This window comes from Cibotium barometz, chromosome 28, assembly GCF_041138505.1.
Source record: "Cibotium barometz isolate CiBa-2024 chromosome 28, ASM4113850v1, whole genome shotgun sequence".
Taxonomy (NCBI): Eukaryota; Viridiplantae; Streptophyta; class Polypodiopsida; order Cyatheales; family Cibotiaceae; genus Cibotium; species Cibotium barometz.
Window position 1 is genome coordinate 52805421 of NC_141073.1, and position 22590 is coordinate 52828010.

The 22590-nt window shown below is 40.7% G+C and overlaps 1 protein-coding gene across 1 annotated transcript; it reads left to right on the forward strand.

Moving 5' to 3' along the window:
* The first annotated feature begins 16273 nt into the window (after nt 1–16273).
* LOC147622927 (protein PGR-like) lies at nt 16274–19658 on the forward strand. The gene is made up of 6 exons (XM_086822540.1): nt 16274–16565; nt 16862–16978; nt 17308–17530; nt 18659–18907; nt 19030–19162; nt 19316–19658. The coding sequence occupies exons 1-5, from the start codon at nt 16414–16416 to the stop codon at nt 19159–19161; spliced, it is 873 nt and encodes a 290-aa protein (XP_086678666.1). The 5' UTR covers nt 16274–16413; the 3' UTR covers nt 19162; nt 19316–19658.
* The last annotated feature ends 2932 nt before the right edge of the window (nt 19659–22590 follow it).

The window sequence follows — 22590 nt, forward strand, 5'->3', positions numbered from 1 at the left end:
CTATGTGGTGGTGTAGTTCATCTCCACATCATTTAGCTAACAACGATTAGCGAAGCAGATTAGCGAAGCAGATTGGATAGTCCAATTTGAACTCACCAGACTGGACTAGTATGCAACCAATAGAAAATTTTGATGCATCAATATGCACATGAAATATGAGATCCCAATCGTAGGGTCGTAGAATTGGCACGCTAGACAATGCTTGCTTTAGTCGATCTTATGCATCCTGACATTCCTCAGTCCATTCAAAGACAATGAGGAGCTTGTACAATGGTCTGGCTATTTCAGCATAGAAGATTATGAAGCGACGATAATACCCCATATGGCCCATAAATCTTTGCACACCGTTGTAATTGGTGGGCGGTGGTGGCAGCTCTAATATCAACTTGACCTTGCTCTATCATCCGTGGATATACCATTCTTTGAGACAATGTGTCCCAATATCACACCATGCTTGACCCAAAATTGACACTTCAAAGGGTCCAGGGATATGCGATATAATCGACATTGCTTGAACACTTTCCTCAAGCAGGCCAAATGGTCTGTCGAGAGTGTGCACACAGATCGTTAATGAATACCTCCAACCACTTTTGTAAGTAATCCTTGAAGGCTGTGCACATCAACCTATGAAATGTTATTGGGGCATCGGTGAGGCCGAAGGGCATAACTTTGTATGCAAATGTCCCCCACATTGTATTGAAAGTTGTCTTGTGTTGGTCTTCTGGTGCTATGGAAACCTGATTGTAATTGGAGAATCCATCCAAGAAGCTGTAAGCTTCTTCCCCAATCACTCTTTCCAAAATATGTTCCATTATAGGGCAGTGGTGGATAATGGTCTTTCCTAGTGGCTGCGTTGACCTTTTTAAGATCAACACATACCGTAAGTTTTCCATTATTTTTTGGCACTATCATGATTGGGGGTGATAACCAATCCGTATGTTAGATTTCATAGATGAAATCTACAGTAATTAGCTTGTCTATTTCCTCCTTTACAATTGCCGCATACTTACGATTCATCTGGTATGGTTTCTACCTAGTTAGTCTCGACCCTGTTGGATAAATGTAATCCCAAATCCTTAGTCCAATTTAATGTGTGGTGGCTAGGCTAGTGGTCAGTGGTGGTTGGTGTAAAGCCTACAAATGGTTGGTGCATATGGTTCATGCAGCTCATGCAACTAAAAATAGGGTAGAGGAGTCTCTAAATAAGGTACAAGTCGTGATCAAGTGGTTATGTAAGTTTGGTTCATGTCTAATCATAATTAGTGTCTTTTTGTGTTAATCTTAAAGCAATTTTCTGCATATACTAGTTTTTGTCCCTTATGTTCATGATGTTTTGTACAAGCTTTGATCCACCTTGAGTATGTTTTGATCAATATTCATAGTTGAATTATCATATCCAACATTTGGTACCCGATTAGGTTTAGTTTATTAGCAAAAACCCTAATCTATCTCTTAATCACCAGTCTGTTTTTTTCTGTTTAGACAGCATGCTGTAGAGTACCTCCGTGCTTGCGTCTGAGGAGATTATACCTCAATATTTTGATATAGGCTTCTTGCTTTGCTCCCACACAAGCCCTAAAACGGAGATCGTAGGCGGATTTTCTTGCTTCTTCACGAATTTGTCATCGCCATCAAAACGGGCAGTTTTCTGCTAATCGCATTCATTCGGCGTTGCCTCTATGAATTAGTCTAATTCCTCTTAGGTGCTTCAACTATAATGTGAGGATTTAGCATACCAAATCTTGTAGTAATTGGTGCACAGGTGCTGCTGACGACGAAGCATTTTTCCAGTCGCCTATTTTCTGCCTCTTTTGCTCCAACAACATGGTGCTTATTATTTTGATCTATATTGATGATATTATTATTATTTGGGCTTAAATCATCTATATGAACAAGTTATCAACATCAAGCCTCTAAATTCCCCGACAAATTCAACGGAACTGGGTTTCATACGTGGCAAATCAAGGTGAAGGGCTACCTCATGAAGAAAAATCTGTGGAGTACGGTCAAGCCACTTCCTGAAGATAAAGCAGGTATTTCTGCTGCAGTTACAAGAGCTACAATGGCTGCACTTCAAGCAAAAGATGAGTAAGCACTTGGTATTATCATTACTACTTCAGAAGATGATTTTATTCATTATATTGATAATGTTGAGTCAGCTATGAAAGGCAAAGCATTCCAAGATCAGTTTGAAGATGCAACTCTTTGATCTAACCATGGAGAGTAATGAAAATTTAACAGCTATGATTAACAGGTTGAAGAGCTTAATGACACAATTGGTTTATGTTAACTCTCCTGTTCCTGAAGAGGATGCTATTGCTATTTTGCTTAAAAGCTTACCTTCAAGCTTTAGGCAAATTGTGATGGTACTTAAAGAGAAGGAGCCAGTCCCTTCCTTGGAAAGTATCATAAATTCTTTGCAGGAAGAAGACAAGAAGATTACAAAGGATGTGATAGATCCTTATGCATATACTATCACTTCGACATCGGTAAAGAAGAAGTGTACTATTTGTGGTCGTACAAATCATCTTACTAAGGATTGTTTGAAAGACGAATCATCCATCCGCAAAGTGCTACCAAAGAGATAAAAAGCTAGCAAAGGCACATGTGGTTGAAGAAGTCAACCAAGAGGAAGAAACAAATCTTTGTTCTAGTCTTAGTATAAAAGATGTAGATGATGATTATGCTTTTTAAATTATGTCATGTATGTGGTTGAGTCAAGACTTATGTTGTTCCAACTTGACGAGTTGTAGAGGAGAGTACACCACCCTATGTTGTTGTTAAGGGGGGACTCTTACTCATTGTGTCAAGGAGGTATGTTAGACTTGTTCATGTTCTTGTAAGAAGTTGGTCTTAAGGGGGGATTGTTGGATAAATGTAATCCCAACTCCTTAGTCCAATTTAATGTGTGGTGGCTAGGCTAGTGGTCAATGGTTGGTGTAAAGCCTACAAATGGTTGGTGCATATGGTTCATGCAACTCATGCAACTAAAAATAGGGTAGAGGGGTCTCTAAATAAGATACAAGTCGTGATCAAGTGGTTATATAAGTTTGGTTCATGCCTAATCATAATTAGTGTCTTTTTGTGTTAATCTCAAAGCAATTTTTTGCATATACTAGTTTTTGTCCCTCATGTTCATGATGTTTTGTATAAGCTTTGATCCACCTTGAGTATGTTTTGATCAATATTCATAGTTGAATTATCATATCCAACAGACCCTTCCATGATTGGAATCGTATGTTGTACTACCTCAGGTGGTACCCCCTTCATCTCTTTGTAATTCCAGGCAAAACAGTCCTTAAATTCCTTAAGGAGAGCAACGAGCTCATTTTCTTTAGCCAAAGTCAAGTCCTTAGCAATGTATACGGGTCATGCTTCCTCTCCTGGTTCTGCCTCACACTCTGCTTTTGCCAAGAATTTATTGCGCTTTCGACGTCCATCTTTTGTAAGCTTGGGTGTTTCTAACCCTTGAAGGGCGACTTTCTCCTTGTGTCTTCCCTCCAGCGATATCTTACTCAACTCCTCACCCCAATCCTTGGAGAAATCATCATGCACCTTAGTGGCCTCAAGGTATCTCAGCCACCCACTGGGCATCTGTGGGTTTTTTTCGTAATAGGGCATTTTGTCGGGCTATATATTGTTTCTATTTTCGCCACCATCTGAGGCGTTGAGCACTAGTATGGCCTTGTGCTATGGTCCCTTCTGTACTCGATGTCTCCTCTTCTAATGCTTCATCAATAGTCTGCCAATTAGCCATACAGATAGAGGTTGTGGGGACGGTTCTAGATTCCACATACTGGGTCTCCCTGGGTTGCATCACATCTATGGTGGCCAACACATGCATCTAGTTTTCACTGAAGTCCGGAGGAGGAAGTGATGCATACATTTCCATTTCCTCTTCTTCCTTGGAATCTCCCACATAGGGTTGGCATATTTACAGAGGTGGTCCATTCCGTTGTGTGACCGAATCGTTACCGAACAATTGCCCTTCCATGGGGTGTGCTTTCCATGTTCTCAGATCAATCTTTAAAATTTGTGAATCCCTACGTACACACACGTGATCTAAGGCCCAATCATGCACCAATTTGGATTCCCTCATGAAGGGTCTCCCCAATATTATGTCATATGAATCAGGTTGGCATAGGATGTCCATGACCACAAATGTATGATGGTAGCGAAACGTAAAGAGTTTGAATTTCACATTCTCTAGAAGTCCAATGGGCCTCGAAGATGTTCTGTCAGCCATTTTAACGATTAGATCTGCTTTTTTAGATAAGGTTTCCCCCAGTTTTCCCAACAACGTTTTGTGATGATGCTTACCCTTTCCCCACCATCCAGGATAGCCAGTGCCTAGTACCCTTGTTGATGAATCGGGATTGTAGCATTTGTGTCGTCACTTTCGTAGTAGCATCCCAGGTGAATAACTGTTATCTTAACGACTCGGGTTTTCCTTGTGTGTCTCAAGGTTCTTTTTGCCACCAGAGGTGGCAGAGTCTCATCTATAGGATCGGGTGGCTTTAGTTCATCGCCTTCTACCCATTCTTTTATGTCTGTCCATAGTGTTGGTAAATTGTGTAACAGTTTCCCTAATGGCATTTGCACAGGCATGGACAGCACAGCCGCTCGCCCGCGGAGACTTCCTATGTCTCTGGGTTCTTTGGAGATAAAGGGTTCTTTGGAGATAAAGGGTTCTCCCCATGTATGTGCCTCGTATTCCTCCAAAGGGAAGGAATGGATGGACTCCCCCAACACATTTTCCTCAAACATTCTGGATAGTGTGTTTGCTTGGGAACCCTCTTCTGTTTCTTCCAGAATTGGGGTAGGCATGTCCAATTCCCTTTCCCTGGCCCGGTTGGCCCTTTCCCTGACCCGGTTGGCCCTTAGCTTTGGCTTCATGAAGCCATTGGAACTTTTCGACTAAGGCCCTAATGTCTTCGAGCTTTCTTATTTCCTCGTCGGCATTGGGGTATTCACCGACCCCTTTAGGAGTTGTTGGTTGCTCCCTTTGCTCTTCTTGGTCTGGCTCCTTTGTGTAATTGATCCTTTGATCCTTTGATCCCCCTCTTCCCTCGATTGGGTGGATCCGGTGTTGATTGTGTCTTCTTCGAATCCATCTTGGATTGTGACCCTTGTGTCACCCTTACCCACTTTTTTCACTCTTCTCCTATGGCCAGTTCTAGAAACAGTCACCTCCACTCGGTTCTTTTCCTTGTCTCCAAATTGAGCTTGAGCTCTTGTTAGGACGTTGAGTGGTGTGATATTTCCAAGTTGTACACTAATGGTCCAGATGGTGGCTTGATTGGTAGTAGAAATCAAGCCACATGCGTGGTATGGACAATCCTTGATCAAATGATCAATCCCACATTTGGTACAAGTGAGTACTAGCATGTCATTGGGCATAGCAGCCACTTGTTGAGGTTAGTGCGGATGAACCATATTCTTGTTTGGGCACTCGGCAACTCGATGCAACCTCCTGTAGCCAAAACATTGTAGCGGTCCTCTTCTCAGGTTTGAGTTCATGTCCTTGCCCTTCCATTGTACCGTGGTTTGAAACACAGGTACTGGCGTATTATTATGTAGGACGTTAAACTCATGCGTATTATTATGTAGGATGTTAAACTCAGGCGTATTATTATGTAGGATGTTGTTAAACTCAGGCGTATTATTATGTAGGATGTTAAACTCAGGCGTATTATTCTGCAGCCAAAACATTGTAGCGGTCCTCTTCTCAGGTTCGAGTTCATGTCCTTGCCCTTCCATTGTACCGTGGTTTGAAACACAGGTATTGGCGTATTATTATGTAGGATGTTGAACTCAAGCGTATTATTATGTAGGATGTTAAACTCGGGCGTATTATTATGTAGGATGTTAAACTCAGGCGTATTATTATGTAGGACGTTAAACTCAGGCGTATTATTATGTAGGATGTTAAACTCGATGCAGCCCTCTGCAGCCAAAACATTGTAGCGGTCCTCTTCTCAGGTTCGAGTTCATGTCCTTGCCCTTCCATTGTACCGTGGTTTGAAACACAGGTACTGGCGTATTATTATGTAGGATGTTAAACTCAGGCGTATTATTATGTAGGACGTTAAACTCAGGCGTATTATTATGTAGGACGTTAAACTCAGGCATATTATTCTGTAGGACGTAACACTCAGGCGTAACCTCCGCCGTTTCCTTGTAGCACTCTCCATAAATTCTACTTCATGCACCATATCAACATCTTCTAACGGCTCCTCAATCAATACTTGATTGATTTTAGCCTGTGGTGGTTATGGTGGTAGAATTGGTGGTGGTGGCAGAGGTGAAGTGTCTTGTACCCGGAACATCCCCCTAGGTAAGTAGGAAGAGTTGGGTTGTCCAGCAGTAGCGATGATCTATACAGGTGGCGAAGGTAAAGCCAATGGGGCTCTAAGTGCTGGTAGCTTTGCAACATTTTGAAATCTTGGAAATCTACACATTGAAGTGTCATGATTTTCTAATTTTACACGGTGGGCACAATAGAGTAATGGCCTTGCTCTTAATTGTGGACACTCGGTGGTAGTGTGATTCAATCGGCACATAAGGCACCACACCAATTCCCTATGGGGGTAGATATGATTATGCCCATGCCCAAATATTTCTCTTCCCTCCTTTACTTTCAATTTCTCTAATATGGCATTACTGAGCTCATCCACCAACATGTTTCCCTTGCTTGCTTCGAGTTCCAATTTCTTGGTGGCTCGAGACACGTGAAGTCGTAGTTGCTAAAGATGTTTTGACATCTTCGTTGTGGCAATTCCAGCATATTATCTTCATATTCAATTGCCGGTTTGCAACATGCATCAAGAGTAGCAGGTTGGGCTAATACCAGGTAATCATGCATTTTGTGGTCTCTAACCCCTCTCCGAAAAAGCAAGGCAATAACTGATCATCAATTAACATCTCCCGAAGATTGCACCTTGAATTTAAGTGCTTAAGACGAGACACATAGTCTCTCATTGACTCAACTTCCTTTTGTTTGATATTATGTAACTGTGCCATAGGGCTCCATAGGGCTCCAGCTGTCACCACTTTAGGCAAAACTGGGCACAAAAATATTCTTGAGTCTTGTGAAGTTAACCTTATCCTTAGGTTTGAGGGTTCGGAACCAGTGAGATGAGCTTTTCCTTCCAAGGTCAGTGAGAAGGCATGAATCATTGTCACATCACTGATGAGGCCCGCAGGTTTCACGTGTGGATTCAAAAATCTCTACATGTTGGATAGGATCTCCATCCCCAGAGAATTTTTGGACGAGTTTAGAAATGATATGTGGTTTCATGTGGGAGGGTTAGGATTCTAGAGCAGTGCCTAGTTCCCTGACCATTCCTCGGCCCATCTCTGTCGCCATATTTAGCAGGTCTGTCCTTGTGGTGGCTGCATTAAGGTCCATGGTTGGATCCATCCTTGGCCTTTGAGGAATTTCTCCCCCCCTTCCTAGACATAGTCCCCTTCCTGTATTGGCTCTTCTAGGTATTTTTGGTCCATGGGACGGCACTGCCCCGTTGTACCTTGGAGTGGCTCATCATTAGTCGCCTCCGTACGTCTTTGCAGAATCAGAAGTTCCATGTCTTGTAGGAATGTAGGGTAATTGATCATCTGCTCAAAATGTTTTTTGGTGTACAGACAGTCCTCTGCTTCACCCACCACTCTTGCTAGGTTATCCTCCTCTTCTATGGTTGTAAAACCTTCCTCCGCTCTGGATTCCTCATTTATGGGTTCCAAGTTTGGAATTTCTCCCTCACTTCTTCCCATGACCAATTCTAGTTCCTTACCTCGTGATTGGAGTGGGTTTAAACTTCCCGTTTCCTTTTGCTCAGCTCTCGCCCTTCGAGTATCGAGCTCTTGTTTCCTTAAGCTCAATTCTCATAGCTATCGTTCCACCTCGCTCCTTATGAGATCTAATCTACTTCCTCGAAGGTGGGGAAGAATATTTGACCCATCCTGGCTGCACTTTCCTGGTCTCGTCTTATTCGGGGGGTGCCGATATTTGACAGCCTAGAATTCGACATTTGGATGGGCATTTCTTGTCGTGGACCGCATCCAACACTGGTTGATGGACCCATGCCCGCAGATTGCGCTTCTTCGTCATGGCTGGTTTGGAGAGCAAAAAATCCCTGGGTGATATCAATGATACCACTGGACCTAGTTGGGGAGGGTGGTTTCTCCTCTTCCCCAAACCCAGTGTATCTTAGCCCTTCTTCCATGGACTCTTCGCTACTAGTTTTAGCGGTGCTCAGGTTTCTTAAGACACTCAGGTGTGTGCTTGCGGAATGTCCTGATCCCACACTTCTTTGATAGGAATATCCTGGGTGATTCGATGCACTATCGTCAGGTGTAAGATCGTCTCCGATGAGTTTTCCAGATCTTAAGTGTATGTATATACGATTTGATAAGTTACTTTGTCAACCCAATTTGATTTTGCTTCCAATTCTATCACTCTGTTTCTGAAGCCGTGAAACTGCAAAGAATGGTTCACGACGTAAAGTGGCCAAAAAAAGGTTCACGGCATGAACGTTATTCTGCACTTTCACGTACTCAAGGATTTTTACTTTTTGGGTCAGACTCCCTCTCTTTACTATAGGCTGCCCTCCCTTACCACCCTTCGTGGCCTTAGCCTGCTGACTATTCGTTGGATTGGACCAATCGTGAGTTTGCAGAAAAAGTTCACATCGTGAGCACCAAAGGGGTTCACGTGAAGATTTTCAAAGGGGTTCACGTTGTGAAGATTTTCTCGAAACATTCACGGCGTGAACGTTTTTCTGAACTTTCACGTGATGAAAAATTTTGGTAGACTTCGTGGCGTCAGAGGTGTCAAGATAAGGTTGCCTATTTTTGGCAAGGTAATCCGTGATTTGTGACGTTTATTGCGGCGCTGATTTCAGGAGTGATTCGCGACGTGAAAAAGTTCACAACGTGAACGTTTTTCTGCAATTTCACGTGGAACTTCCCACATCAAAAGTTATGTTTTTGGGTGCGAAATACTTATCCAATTGATCCCAAATTGATTGTGCCACGCCTAAGGAATGGAATGCAAGTTCTTGGCGGCATAGTCAACGGCTCCTTATGTTTTTTATTTTTGTGAATTTTTTAAAAAGAAGAAAAACAAAACACCAAATTCTTCATTCACGTTGGTGCTTCCAATGATGCAAATATCAAATTTTTAAGGAATGGAATGCAAGTTCTTGGCGGCATAGTCAACGGCTCCTTATGTTTTTTATTTTTGTGAATTTTTTAAAAAGAAGAAAAACAGAACACCAAATTCTTCATTCACGTTGGTGCTTCCAATGATGCAAATATCAAATTAACAAGAAAAAAACACTGAAGCTCTATCCTAAGACCACTCCACCACACACATACACAACATCACAACCAATTTTTCATGATTTCTTCCTACCACACAAATCTTATCCATTCATTTTCTACACAATGCGCTACCAAAATGCAAGAGCAATCATGAATCTTATGCAATGGGAGCTGAAACTCCAAGAGGATGGAAGAAACAAAGGTGTTTCCTCGGCAACAGCGCCAAAAATGTTATTGGCTCCTACCACACCTCTAAGAGGGAACTCAACACATTCACCTAAAGGATGAGCAATAGATCACAACTGTTGTAGGGCACTTACCAATGCTTCGAACTTGAGTCCCTTGAGGCCTCCAAGCTTGCTTGTTAAGCTCCACCTCCATGCTGTCACCGCGTAGTGTCGCTCGCACCCATCACATAAGACAATCACTCTCTCTCTCACTCTTCCACACCAGCATAAAAGAGGAACAATGCTAGAATGCTCTCTCTCTCAATCTCTCTCAAGGAGAGCTCTCTATAGCACAAAGGGGATTGTATCTTTTCATTATGAGAAAATGCCTTATATACATTTGGCCCTTATTTACACTTGGGCACCCAAAACTTACTTACTAGGCCTTGGGTGGCCAATATCTCATAATGTACAACTTTTATAGTGTCGTCTCATGATACTTATTAATGTCCTCAATTGGAGAATCATGTTTGTTAATCCAAAACGGGAGTAACAGGTACCTTGGACTATGGTCTCTCTTTCAGCACCACTGAGCTTGTTGGATACTCTGATGCTAATTGGGCAGGTGATCAGAATACTAGGGGTTCCACTTTTGGTTACTTTTGGCACTGCTTCACTTTAGGTTTCGGTCTCATTTCTTGGAGATTCAAGAAGCAGACTACAATTTCTCTTTCTTCCATTGAGTACTTGCTGGGTGGCGAGATATTATGGTTGAGTAATCTTGATGTTCTTTCTTCGGACTCTCCCATTCGCATTCTTACAACATCAGAGTGCCTTGTTGGCATTGGCACATACTTCATCTTTTCATGGCAAGACCAAGCACATTGAGGTTCATTTTCACTTTCTTTGTGAGTTGGTCGCTAACAACATCATTTCTCTGGAGTATTGTTCCTCTTAGGAAAACGTAGCTGATCTCTTTACCAAATCTCTTCCTCAAGGTAACTCCTTACCCATATGGGAGTTGGACCACCATGCTAGAGTTGGTGGGAGAGGAGGTGTTATGATTGTCTTTATCCCTGTTTGATCCTTTTTATGCCCCCTTTATTCAACATATTCATATGATAATTTTGGGTATTTTTTCCACCTTTTATTAGGTACTTTTCCTAGTCATGGACTTTGTCCTCAGTTGTGGGTTTTTATGTAGCCGACTAGCCCCTTCATGATGTATATATAAAAAAAGCTTTTTACCATATAATTCATTCATCACTTTGCTTAAGTGTTGGATCATTGGTTGCTGCTCCAAGTCTCTCATCTGCTTTTGTTTACTGCATCTATGAATTTCGTTAGCGTGATTAAAATATAAGATGCTCATATATATGTTGGATAACTATCATCCATTGAATATGTTATCCCCATGATGGGATGTGCCCTCCCCAAATATATTTACAGGAATATGCTTGTTTCCCCCATGTTGAGATGTGACCTAGATATATGGGAATATGAATGTCGCCCCCATGATGGGATTTGGGCACCTCCCATAAATTTATTGGAATATGCTATCATGAAACACGTTTTCCTAAATTTTAAATGAGTAATTATTTTTAGAATGAATTCTAAATGGATTTTCTTGTTTTACCATGTTATGCCTCTCTCTCTCTCTCTCTCTCTCTCTCTCTCTCTCTCTCTCTCTCTCTCACACACACACACACACACACACACACACACACACACACACACACACACACACAAATTCAGTGCAGTGCACGGTTTAAAGAGAAGGCACTAGGGAGTGTTTTCATCTTATAAGATTTTGAGAGAAGTACAAGGGGATTACATCTCTCTCTCTCTCTCTCTCTCTCTCTCTCTCTCTATATATATATATATATATATATATATATATATATATATATATATATATATATATATATGTATGTATGTATGTATGTATGTATGTATGTATGTATATTAATGAGATCCCAATCTTTGTGGATAAATTTGGGGGTGAAGGCTTACAACTAGCTCAGGAAAAGGTGTCCCATTACGACATTGTTTTGATGTCCCTCTTTACAAAGGGAGATGCATATTATAGTGGTTTTGTGAGAGACCTCACGATCAATCTCGGTAAAAAAACCAAGGTCATGGTCAATCTCGTCATGGTCATCATATCGAGTTACATTACCCTATCTTTCTTATACATCTTTCTCATTACAATGGAGCCCTGGTGTAGATATTTCATCTTATGTATACTTCATGTGGTTACTTTTCAAGGTACACTATTTTCCATGAGATCAATTTTTCAATGCATGCATCTCTAGCCTAACTAGAGAGGTAATGTTTCTAGGCCCATTTCTAGGAACCTTGCAATGTTTCTAGGCCCATTTCTAGAATTCTCACACCAAACGTTGGCTATTAGACCTTCATGTGCTCGCATCAATGATGTGTGGGGGGCCCTTTTGGAGCCAAATCTCAATGAGGCAACCTAGAAGAGCATAGAGAGACTTAAGGTGATCATGAGTATCTTGGAAACTACGAGTTACCACACCCCCCATGATGTGAGCATATAAGAGCATAGAGAGCCTTAAGGTGATCATGATGGTGGAAAACTAAGAGTTACCACACACCCCATGATGTGTCATGGTCCACAAACCACATTTAGCTACACCAATATAATGCTTTCTAGAGCCATTAGCACCAAGACAAGCTTAGGGGAGTTGAAGATAGGATGGGTCTCTTTGAACTATATATGCCATTTCATCTTCCACATAGCCTTTGCATGTGGGATTGCTTGGCATCCCTTTTCCCATCTTGCAATCCCTACTACCCATCTTGCATGTGGGATTGCTTGGCATCCCTTTTCCCATCTTGCAATCCCTACTACCCATGCAAGATTTGCACCTTCAATAACCCCTCCAATTGAGCATTGAGGAAAGTGGCCCAAGACCATGAATCAGGGCTCTGATACCATCTTGCAGACCAAGAGTTGCTCCCACCACACCACCTATGGCGTGTCATGGTTCACACACCACATTTGGATACAAGCTGTTGGTCAACATATGTGCCTAGCATGCTTCCTAGAGTAGTTAATATCCCTGGAGGCAATACACATCACATGGGAGTGTAGAGGCTCTAGCATGCTAAGGGAGCCCCCCAAACTAGCCCTCCAATATTCCACAGAGGACAAGCTTGGGGGAGTTGAAGATAGGAGGGATCCCTTTAGACTAACCATCTCTCATCTTCCACATTGCCTTTTTGCATTTGGGATTATTGGGCATCCCTTTTCCCATCTCGCAATCCGTACTACCCATGTGAAATTTGTACCTCCAATAGAGTAAGCCATCTATACCACATGAGATCGTTGTGCTTGCTAGCAAAGATTGAAGCCGCCTCTTTGGTCATAGATTCCCTCTTTCAAGCCACTACTTATATTCATCTTGTGAGCGCCTCATGAGATTGGCCCTTGAGTTGACGTAGTTACATTTGGATGCACATAGTAGTTTGTGGTACTCATCTTGTGAGTGCCTCATGAGATTGGCCCTTGAGTTGACGTAGTTACACTTGGATGCACATAGTAGTTCGTGGTACTCTCATGCTTGGTTTTTCAGGACCTTTATGACACTTGGAGAAGAATTCTATTTCTCAAACAAAAAAATTAGAGCATAGACTTGGAATAAATTAAAAGCATGAACCTTACATAAACAAAATAAAATAAACAAAAGAGTTGAAAGTAGGAAAGAGATCACCGTCAACACAAGATCAGGTTCAATCTCCCTTGGATGAGTGTGGCCCATCGTACCACCCATCCATATTTATATGTATTAAAAGCTTACTTTTCAAAAAGACAACTCCAAAAACAAAGCATAAGAGCTTTTGAGTTTTTGGGTATAAAAGCTCTTCCAAAAATATAGCAAGCAACAGTTATCAAGTCTTGGGCCTACCAAAAGTATAAATACTAGTATGTACAAAGATTTGAGGCCTTAACCTTCAAAAAATATTAATGCCAAAATATGTAACCATAAAAGGTGTTCACATATCTTCTCATTGTGGTCCAATAAATTCGCCACTTCCTAAATATCTCATTGTGGTCCAACAAATGTCCACCAGTGATTAATAAATAATCCACCACTCAATCATCACCTACATTCAAAATAATATTAGTCAGAGCACAAAGCCGATTAAACACATTAATCCTAACTAAATCATACCAGTGCACACAACTGATTAAACACATTATCTTGGTTAAAAATGATATAAATATAAGGCGCATCCAAAAATAAAATATCCCCGTAAATAATGGGCATCCTCCTAGAGGTTATCACTAACATTCGCTCTTGCTCGGGTTACAATTGACCTCAATTGCATGGATGGTATAAGTGGATAATATTTTGGTAAGGATGGAAGAACTTTACCCAAAAATTAGAGCAAACCATAGACTTGGAACAAATGTCTGGACCTTTATGACACTTGAAGAATTCTATTTCTCAAACACAAAAATTAGAGCAAACCATAGACTTGGAATAAATTAAAAGCATGGACCTTACATAAACAAAATAAAATAAAAAAGAGAGCTTGAAAATAGGAAAGAGATCCGTCGACACAAGATTGGGTTCAATCCCCCTGGATAAGCTCGGCCCATCATAACACTCATCCATATTTATATGTATTAAAGTTTTCTTTTCAAAAAGGCAACTCCAAAATAATGCATAAGAGCTTTTGAGTTTTTTAGTGTAAAAGCTCTTCCAAAAATGTACCACAAGCAACAATTATCAAGTCTTGGGTCTACCAAAAGTATATATATTAATTGGTATGTAGTACAAAGGTTTGAGGCCTTAAATGTTAATGCCAAAATAAGTAACCATAAAAGGCATTCACATGCCTTCCCAAATATCTCATCCTGGTCCAACAAATGTTCCACCTGCGACGATTGATAAATAATCCACCACTCAATCATCGCCTACATTCAAAATAATATTAGTCAATGCACAAAGCTGCTTAAATACATTAGTCCTCAGTGAATTATACAAGCACACACAGCTAATTAAACTCATTAATCTTGGTGGAAAATGATACAAATATAAGATGCATCCAAAAATAAAATATCCTTGTAAATAATGGACATCCCAATAAAGCTCCATAGAGGTTACAACTATTAGGTTTGATGGGGGCATAACCTCTAGATGGACTGCCTTTCTCCCTTCCAGTACATCCTAGACTCTTAAATGGGAAGAGAAGATCAATTGTTTTATACAAATGGACATCCAAGTGCTCGACATGAGCCAGACATGGTGGCCCCCACCAATGCTCACCATGAAACCTTAGTTTTATAGAAAGCATTTTTTGAGACTTTCTAAGGATGGGTTCGTTGAGGGCCCATGGTACTAAAAAATGCACACGTCACATATGGCGATTGGCTAGCTGAGCATATCTTCACATCGCCTCAAGTTTGAGTTTGGCAAAGCCGATGGTATTCCATGAGATACGTGTATATGTAGAGTATGCATCACTACTGAGGTGGAGCATGAGGATCACTATTTGTTTTAATGCCCACTCTACTATAAGATCTGAGGGAGATTTCAATGTCTCTTCTGGGATGAATTCAACTTCCTCTTACGTATGGGTCATGGTAGTATGGGGATCATATATGTTTAGGTATATATTTATAGGAGCTTCACCATCACAAAGAGCTCATGCTTTGGCATCACTCCAAGACATTGTCATGCACCTCCCATACCTATATCACAACTTTATAAGGGTCACATCAACCAAGTATTGTGGCACAATAGGAGTAGCATGACCAACTACGCCCACAACGGCCTACATAGACATCCTCTAGCACCATGTACACTGGGTGTCACTATAGAGCATGTGTGATTTCTTCTTTGAGAGGAGCCAGATGCCCCATATCTCTTAGAGGCCTCATCCCTCCACCCGATAGATGTAGATCCAAGATCTCCTTTGACAACATGGTGAGCACCCATCATCACAAAGAGGAGATGCTATAACTGCTTTAAGTTCTATTCTGAAGGAGGATGGTATCACAGTATGACCACACATTGTCACCCCACCATGTAGTATCATATGGATACTTTTAATTATGTAACACTACTTATGTAGCTAGTTTTGTATTTTTCATGTCCAGCATTAATCATGGATACATTGTACTACCTTTTTGGTCTCATAGACCACCTAGGTCAGTTGAAGACGTTAATCTCTCTCTCTCTCTCTCTCTCTCTCTCTCTCTCTCTCAAGTAGGAGGGAAAGGCAAGACTTTAAGAAGCGACTGCATAGGTTTCTTTGGATTGGGATCAAGCTTTCTTTGACTGTCTATGTGCAAGGGCAACGGGAAGGGGAGAAGCTATGGGGGATGCAATCTTTCGTTGTCTTTGTCTCTATGGAAGGGCAATCTAAAGGGGATGAGTGATGAGTGAGGCCTCTTTCTTTGTCTTTATAGGTCAAGCAGTGGGAGGGTGGGGGGTGATGTGGGCGTTGTCTTTGTCTCTATGGAAGGTAACACGAAAGGGGATGAGTGATGAGTGAGGCCTCTTTCTTTGTCTTTTTAGGTCAAGCAGTGGGAGGGTGAGGGGTGATGTGGGCCTGAATGCTATGTAGGAAGTGTAACTTGTGTGAGGGAGATCGATCTATATTTGAACACACACACACACACCCACACCCACATTGCGAAGCCCTGATGGCATTGAACCCGGGTCCTCTCGTTGGAACCCAACCGTTGTACCAACTCAACTACGCCCCAATGGGCTACAAATGTAACTTGTTAGGGTATGGAGCTCTTTGAGTCTTAACTTAAGTCACGGTTTTGATCTAGAATTTCTTGAAGCCTTTGGTGTTTTGATCGAAAGGCAGGGGACCTTTAGAGTTTTTTGTCTAGTTCATCTAAGAAAATAGGCCTCATCAGAGAGCGACAGAGATGGAGATGGAGGTGAGCTTGCTGTGGAGCGTGTTTTCGCTGCTGATAGGCGCTGTAGTGGCAGTTGTAGCTTTGCACCGAAGGTCCGTTTGCGCGTCCGGTGCTATCGCGGGCTTCCTTGTCCTCTCCCTCTCCGTCTTCTCTGGATTCAGGTAACCTCATCAACAACAACAAAACATCCCCATTTATTTCCCATTTGGATGATCTTAGGGGTAGGGTAAAATTAAGGATAAAGATCATGCTGATCACCTAAGATTATATGCTGATTAGATTTCCTCTCAGCCGGGGGGCAACGATTCTATTGACGTATCCTGTTCCTCTTTTGAGTTTCAGTTCCTTCCTTCTGGTTTTAGGGCATAGATAAGGCTATGATTTGGGGTGGGGGGACGGGGGTGCAAAGTTTTTGTGATCGCCCCATACAAAAAAGATTAGACCTCCCTTTCTGCAGATTTGGTGCCTTGATCATTGGCTTCTTCGTCAGCTCCTCCAAGCTCACCAAGTATGGAGCGGAAGCCAAGAGGGAGCTGGAAGGGGGCGACTACAAGCACGGCGGGCAACGTGATTGGTATGCGTCCATTAATCTCAAAATCATACCATATTAAGAAAGGTGTATCTTTTAATTAATTGACTATACATGCCTCAAGGGGGGCTTTAGGCTGTTAATTTTGCGATTCTTAGTCATTGAATGCTACTTGAGTAGCTATAAGAACACAATTACTGCTATTCTTTCAAGCTTTGTTATTTTCTAACTTTCATTTGCCAGTGATTTGCCCTTATTTCATTTTGAAGGGGAAAATCTTCCATGTGATCTCTACTTTTTGACCTTGTATTTAAGCTAGTATATCTTTTTATTTCACCCAGCTTTCCATTCTTGTTTGGTCTTGACAAGGTCAGGTTGCAGGTGCTAGTCAACAGCTCCATCGCTACTGTTTTGTCATTGTTGATTGCCTACCACACAAACTGGGAAGATAAATGCCTAGATTCAATGAGCTCTCCATTGGTAACAGGCTTTCTAGGTGGGATTTTGGGACACTATGCGTGCTGTAACGGAGACACGTGGTCGTCAGAAGTTGGAGTTGTAAGTGCCAGTCAGCCACGCTTGATTACCACCATGCGGGTAAGTATTAGACATCACACCATTCGGACTTGATTTAATGTTGAATTCTAGCCTCTTGTGCAAAGCCAAGACACCCATATGTAGGGAATTGACGTTTTGGAGGTGGAGAATCACAGAAGGATAGGATGGATGTATGAAATTTAAAATTTAAATACAACATGTGACCTAAGAGCACAAAAACATGCTGCTGCAGCACAATGCCACCGCTGACATGATAGATCACACTTACCTTTTGTAAGACGATGTTAGAATATATAAAGTGACCTTACCAACTCAAATGGGCACTTACCTTTTGTAAGATGATACTAGAATATATAAAGCGACCTTGCCTTGAGCTTAATGTCAAACTGGGAAAGTGTATACATACTTACTTTTAAGATTAGTAATAGTGGCCGCGGACCATCGTCAAGTTTGGCTGGCCTAGTGTGACAACTAGTAACTTGTATATATAAGTCATTTTTTACACTAAAAAATACAGAATACCTTCTTCCCTACTCTTGCTTACTTGTGCCGCTTACTTGTGGTCTATTGAATCTTGCATGCTAGATAGGTTTGTTTGTAGGTTTCCCTCAATTGCATGTTTATCAATTTACATAACATTAACGCGCTTTTTTGATGCACCTAACTGTTAAGGTGATCTGAGTAGTTTACTTTTCAAGCTTTTTTTCCAGGCTTGTTTTCAAAGTCATTTTCTAAAGCCTTTGTTCCAGACAAAGTGTTCCCTACTGTATGATACAGAAGGCCCTTTTACCCGTTTGAAGTTTCTATCCTCTTTCCTAAACTCGAATGTCACGAAAGCTCTGAAACGATGTACTTCCACCTATTTTTTTGGTGGCCTGTATCCCATGCCTGAAGAAATTATCATGTACATGTGATGAGGCGTATGGAACCTGCTTGCTGGGGATGGAAATGCATGAAACTCGTCTAAAACCTGTATTGTTGGATGTCTTAGCGGTCTTGTGTGGCCCCATTTTCATCTCTTGTGATTTGCTTTTACTCATATAAAGCCTGGAACTCTTGTAAGTTTAAAGTTATATATTTTTCTTTTGTGGGAAAAGGTGAGAGGCTTCTAATAACATTTGTTTGGAAGATAACTGGCTTATTTACTGTAAGTGTGTTCTTTTGCAGACAGTTCAGCGTGGTGTGAATGGGGCAGTCACTCTATCTGGTTTACTTGCAGCATCAGCAGGTGGAGCTTTTATAGGTCTCATATTTGCTCTTGTTGGACTGGTCACTGCCAAATGTGAAGGCACACAGGCTTTGAAGCAATGGTTGGCCCTTCCAATAGGCGCCTTTGCTGGCCTGTTTGGAAGTGTGTGTGATTCTCTACTGGGTGCAACAGTGCAGTTTAGTGGTTATTGTGTAGTAAGAAAGAAGGTGGGTCTAAGCTTTAGTTAAAAAATCACATGGGTAGGTGGCATGTGTTCTCTTTCAGTTTTTTGAGTATTATGTTTTGAATGTTCTACATGGTAACTGATCTACTAGATGTTGTCGAGCAGGTGGTTGAGAAACCGGGGCCTACAGTGAAGAGGGTAGCAGGACAAGACATTCTTGACAATAATGGTGTCAACTTTGTTTCTGTGCTGATTACAACTATAGCAACTGCTGCCATTTGCTTGTGCGTATTCTAAGGCAAGTGCAAAGTCTTGTCTGAAAGATTTACGCGCAATTTACATAAGTATTCTTAGGCGATTGCAAAGTCTTACACACGTGATTTGAGTCTATATAATATGCAGGCAGAATATAATGCAGACATTTTGATTTCATGCATGTAATTGTGAATAGGTGGTAGGCTCATCACTGTCTGCTAGCCACATAGAAGCTGGAAGGTAGAACGGGGAACTGCCTTTTAAGATCAACGCTGGGCATTCCTGTGAAGAAGTTGAATTGAACTGGAAGTTGGGCATGTCATGTGTGATTGATCTTTTTTTGCTGCATTTGATTTTTGCAAGCAAGGTTTGAGTATAAGAGGATAAAGTAAAGAAGTATTTAGAGTCTTGGGATAAAACTTATTTCAAGCTCAATATAAGGAGGAAAAGTTGATGCAAGTGGACCAAGATTTTCCTCTCATTACTCCGTAAGGAACAAGTGAGTTATGTTGATGCAGTAAAAAGATGCTTTCACAAAAGAATTATTTTTGAAATGAAAAGTACAAAATGTAAAAGAACTTAAATCAGATGCTCATGCAAGAGTAGCTTAGTCAAAATGTTTTGGGCCAGTCAACATTGGGTAGAAAGAAATTGATTTCAAAGAAAACGAGCCCTTCTCGTTGCACTTAAAAGAGCTGCATACCTGGATCTTTAACATGAAAAGGTTAATTCTTTCACTATCTTACTAGTGGTCCTTTCGATGTGTGTGAATTATTTCTATCTTTAGTGGTGCATATGCCCTATCAACTACCTTTTTGTTGTAATAATTATTTCTATTTGTTATGATCCTTAGTGCTAGGCTTCATTATGGCTGAGTCGGCCTTGTATCTCCAAAGCTCTGACAGAAACTCAGTACACAGACCTTTGTACGAATGTATGCTCTTATGTGTGTGTGCGCGCGTGGGGGGGGGGTGGAGCATATATTGATACCAAGTTCTCCATGAGGTTATAAATTCCACATCCTTATAAGGTGAATTTGGTCATGTTCCTGGATTCATCTAGGTATATACTAGTGGTCCTTTTGATATGAATCCATATCTTAGCCTAGCAGAGCTGCTTGTTGACAAATCCACTTGCTACCCCAAGAGCTGAATTGTGCCAATGGGTTCTTCTCCTTGGAAAAAGAAAAACGTTTGATGGATATTTAGGATGGTGTCCATGTGTTACTGAATGATTTGTAAACTGATGTAGATGCCTTGCATTCATTAGTGAAAGGTAAAAGCAAACTATGCATTCAATGTTTAAACAGAAGTATTATTATTCAGTTATTTATTGATATTAGCATGCATACTTACATATGGTAAGAGTTTTTTTGAAGCAAGCATGTAGCTAGCAAATTTAAAAGCGATGTAATAGCAGTACTTTCATGGAGAAATAAGGGAAAAAATTTGCATCATCAATTAATGGATGCTAAAGAATTATACATTAAAAACTATGTGATTGTATTTAAATGAAGACCATGAAAAGAAAACGTGTATGTTACAATGAGGATGTTAAGGTCTGTGTAAAAAGATGGAAGTTGTTAGTCAGTTTAAAAGTACCTAATTGGCCAGCATGGAAGAATATACTCTAAAAATTTATTTTGTACTCGATAATTTTCATCAACTATATTTGTGTTGATAGTACTTTCCTTTTTATCATTGAAATCTTATAGTTTAAAAGAAATAAAATAGAGTTATTGACCAAGTAGGTTATTTATAAGACTACTCGATGCACAAAGGAGTTCAAGCCATGGACTATATATATGACACATGCTTTTCAGGACGTGTGACTTGGACCATATTTAAAAAGGAGTTCTCGTTAAGGATATGGTGAAGACTAGAACTAGTGGGCCAAGACTATATATATATATATATATATATATATATATATTGGGATCAATAATATATATATTATAAAAAGAAAGAACTTTACATAGCATTCTTTCTAGTACTAGAGTCAACCTTCAACAACATAAGAATCAACCACCATTAAGTAAGCTACACACCAAATTCCATCTATCATCCTTTGAAACAAAAGAAGACATCCTAAGACAACTGGTACCCAAGCAAAATACAAGCCTCAACCAAAGTTTCAAATGAGTATCTCTTAGGAGCTTGTTTTTCCAAAAACCTCACCCTTCACCTCCCCTTTTTGAAACTAGATTTTGAATGTAACTTGCTTGCTTGACCTTCTTATACCATCTCTTTGTTCTAGGTACATACCTAGCTGGCTTAGTCTTCACCCTTTGCTTTTTGAGACCTTGCAAATCAATACACCAAATCATTAGGCACATCCTAGTATGTATGCAAGTGACCCCACATGGAGAAGGCTCAAATGATAGTAAATTGTAGAGATTGAATTAGCTGAAACAATTTAGTTTCACTCATTTTATTAACCAAGCATATGGACTAGCACATGCTAATGCATTTATGCATTTTATTAACCAAGCATATGGACTAGCACATGCAAATGCATTTATGCATCAATCCACTAACAATAATTCTTGTATCAGAACCTTTTTGAAGCACAATGCAGTTTCTAGAATTCTAGATTTTCCATAAACATCAACACTTGATAATATTAAAGATCACATCAACATGTCCATCATTAGTTGTCCATATGCCAAACAGTCAATCCTCTCATTGACCTTGCACCCCTAAACAACTTTGGACCCGTTTTCCAATCTTAACCTAGGCTCCCTTAATAGCAGGGCAATCCCAAAATGTGTGCTTCCCATCTTCCAAAGCAGTCCTACATCTAGGGTAGCATCCACTTGTGAAGTTCCTCTAAACCAATTTAGTGCCAATGGGCAAAGCGTACATACAGACTCCACAAACAAACCTGAGATTTGTTAGGTATTTTCATTTCCCATATTGACTTTCACTTCCTCCTTCAATAGCTCCAACTCACTTTCCATATTCTGTTACAATAAATGACATTGTCTTCACTTTCCATATTCTGTTACAATAAATGACATTGTCTTCACTTACTCTCAAAGCACTGTACAGAACTTTGGTTGTGTCTCTGTCCAGCTTAGTATCATTAAACCAGGACCAATCCTTGATCCAACAAGTTTCATCCACTGCAGTGGATTTCCAATCTTTCTGCAGCTCTTCCAACACATGCCTGACCAATTGTGCTTCTCTGTTAGATAAAGCAAGATCCATCTCCACTTGCTCAGGCTCTTTCTATCCCACTAATTCCTAGCAATCCTTAAATCTCTTCAGACCCTTGTTGTTCAATCTTTTGGATATTCTGGGGTCTTGTAGGGCTAGAGGGGGGTTGAACTTATGAGTACACCATATCCCTAAACACATTAAAGAGTTCTTAGAAGCTCTACCACATCCATCCCAGACTATGAGTTCCAACACCTCTTTCCATTTAGTACATAGCATCCTGCACAGTGGGGGCCCTATTATTTTGAGAGGA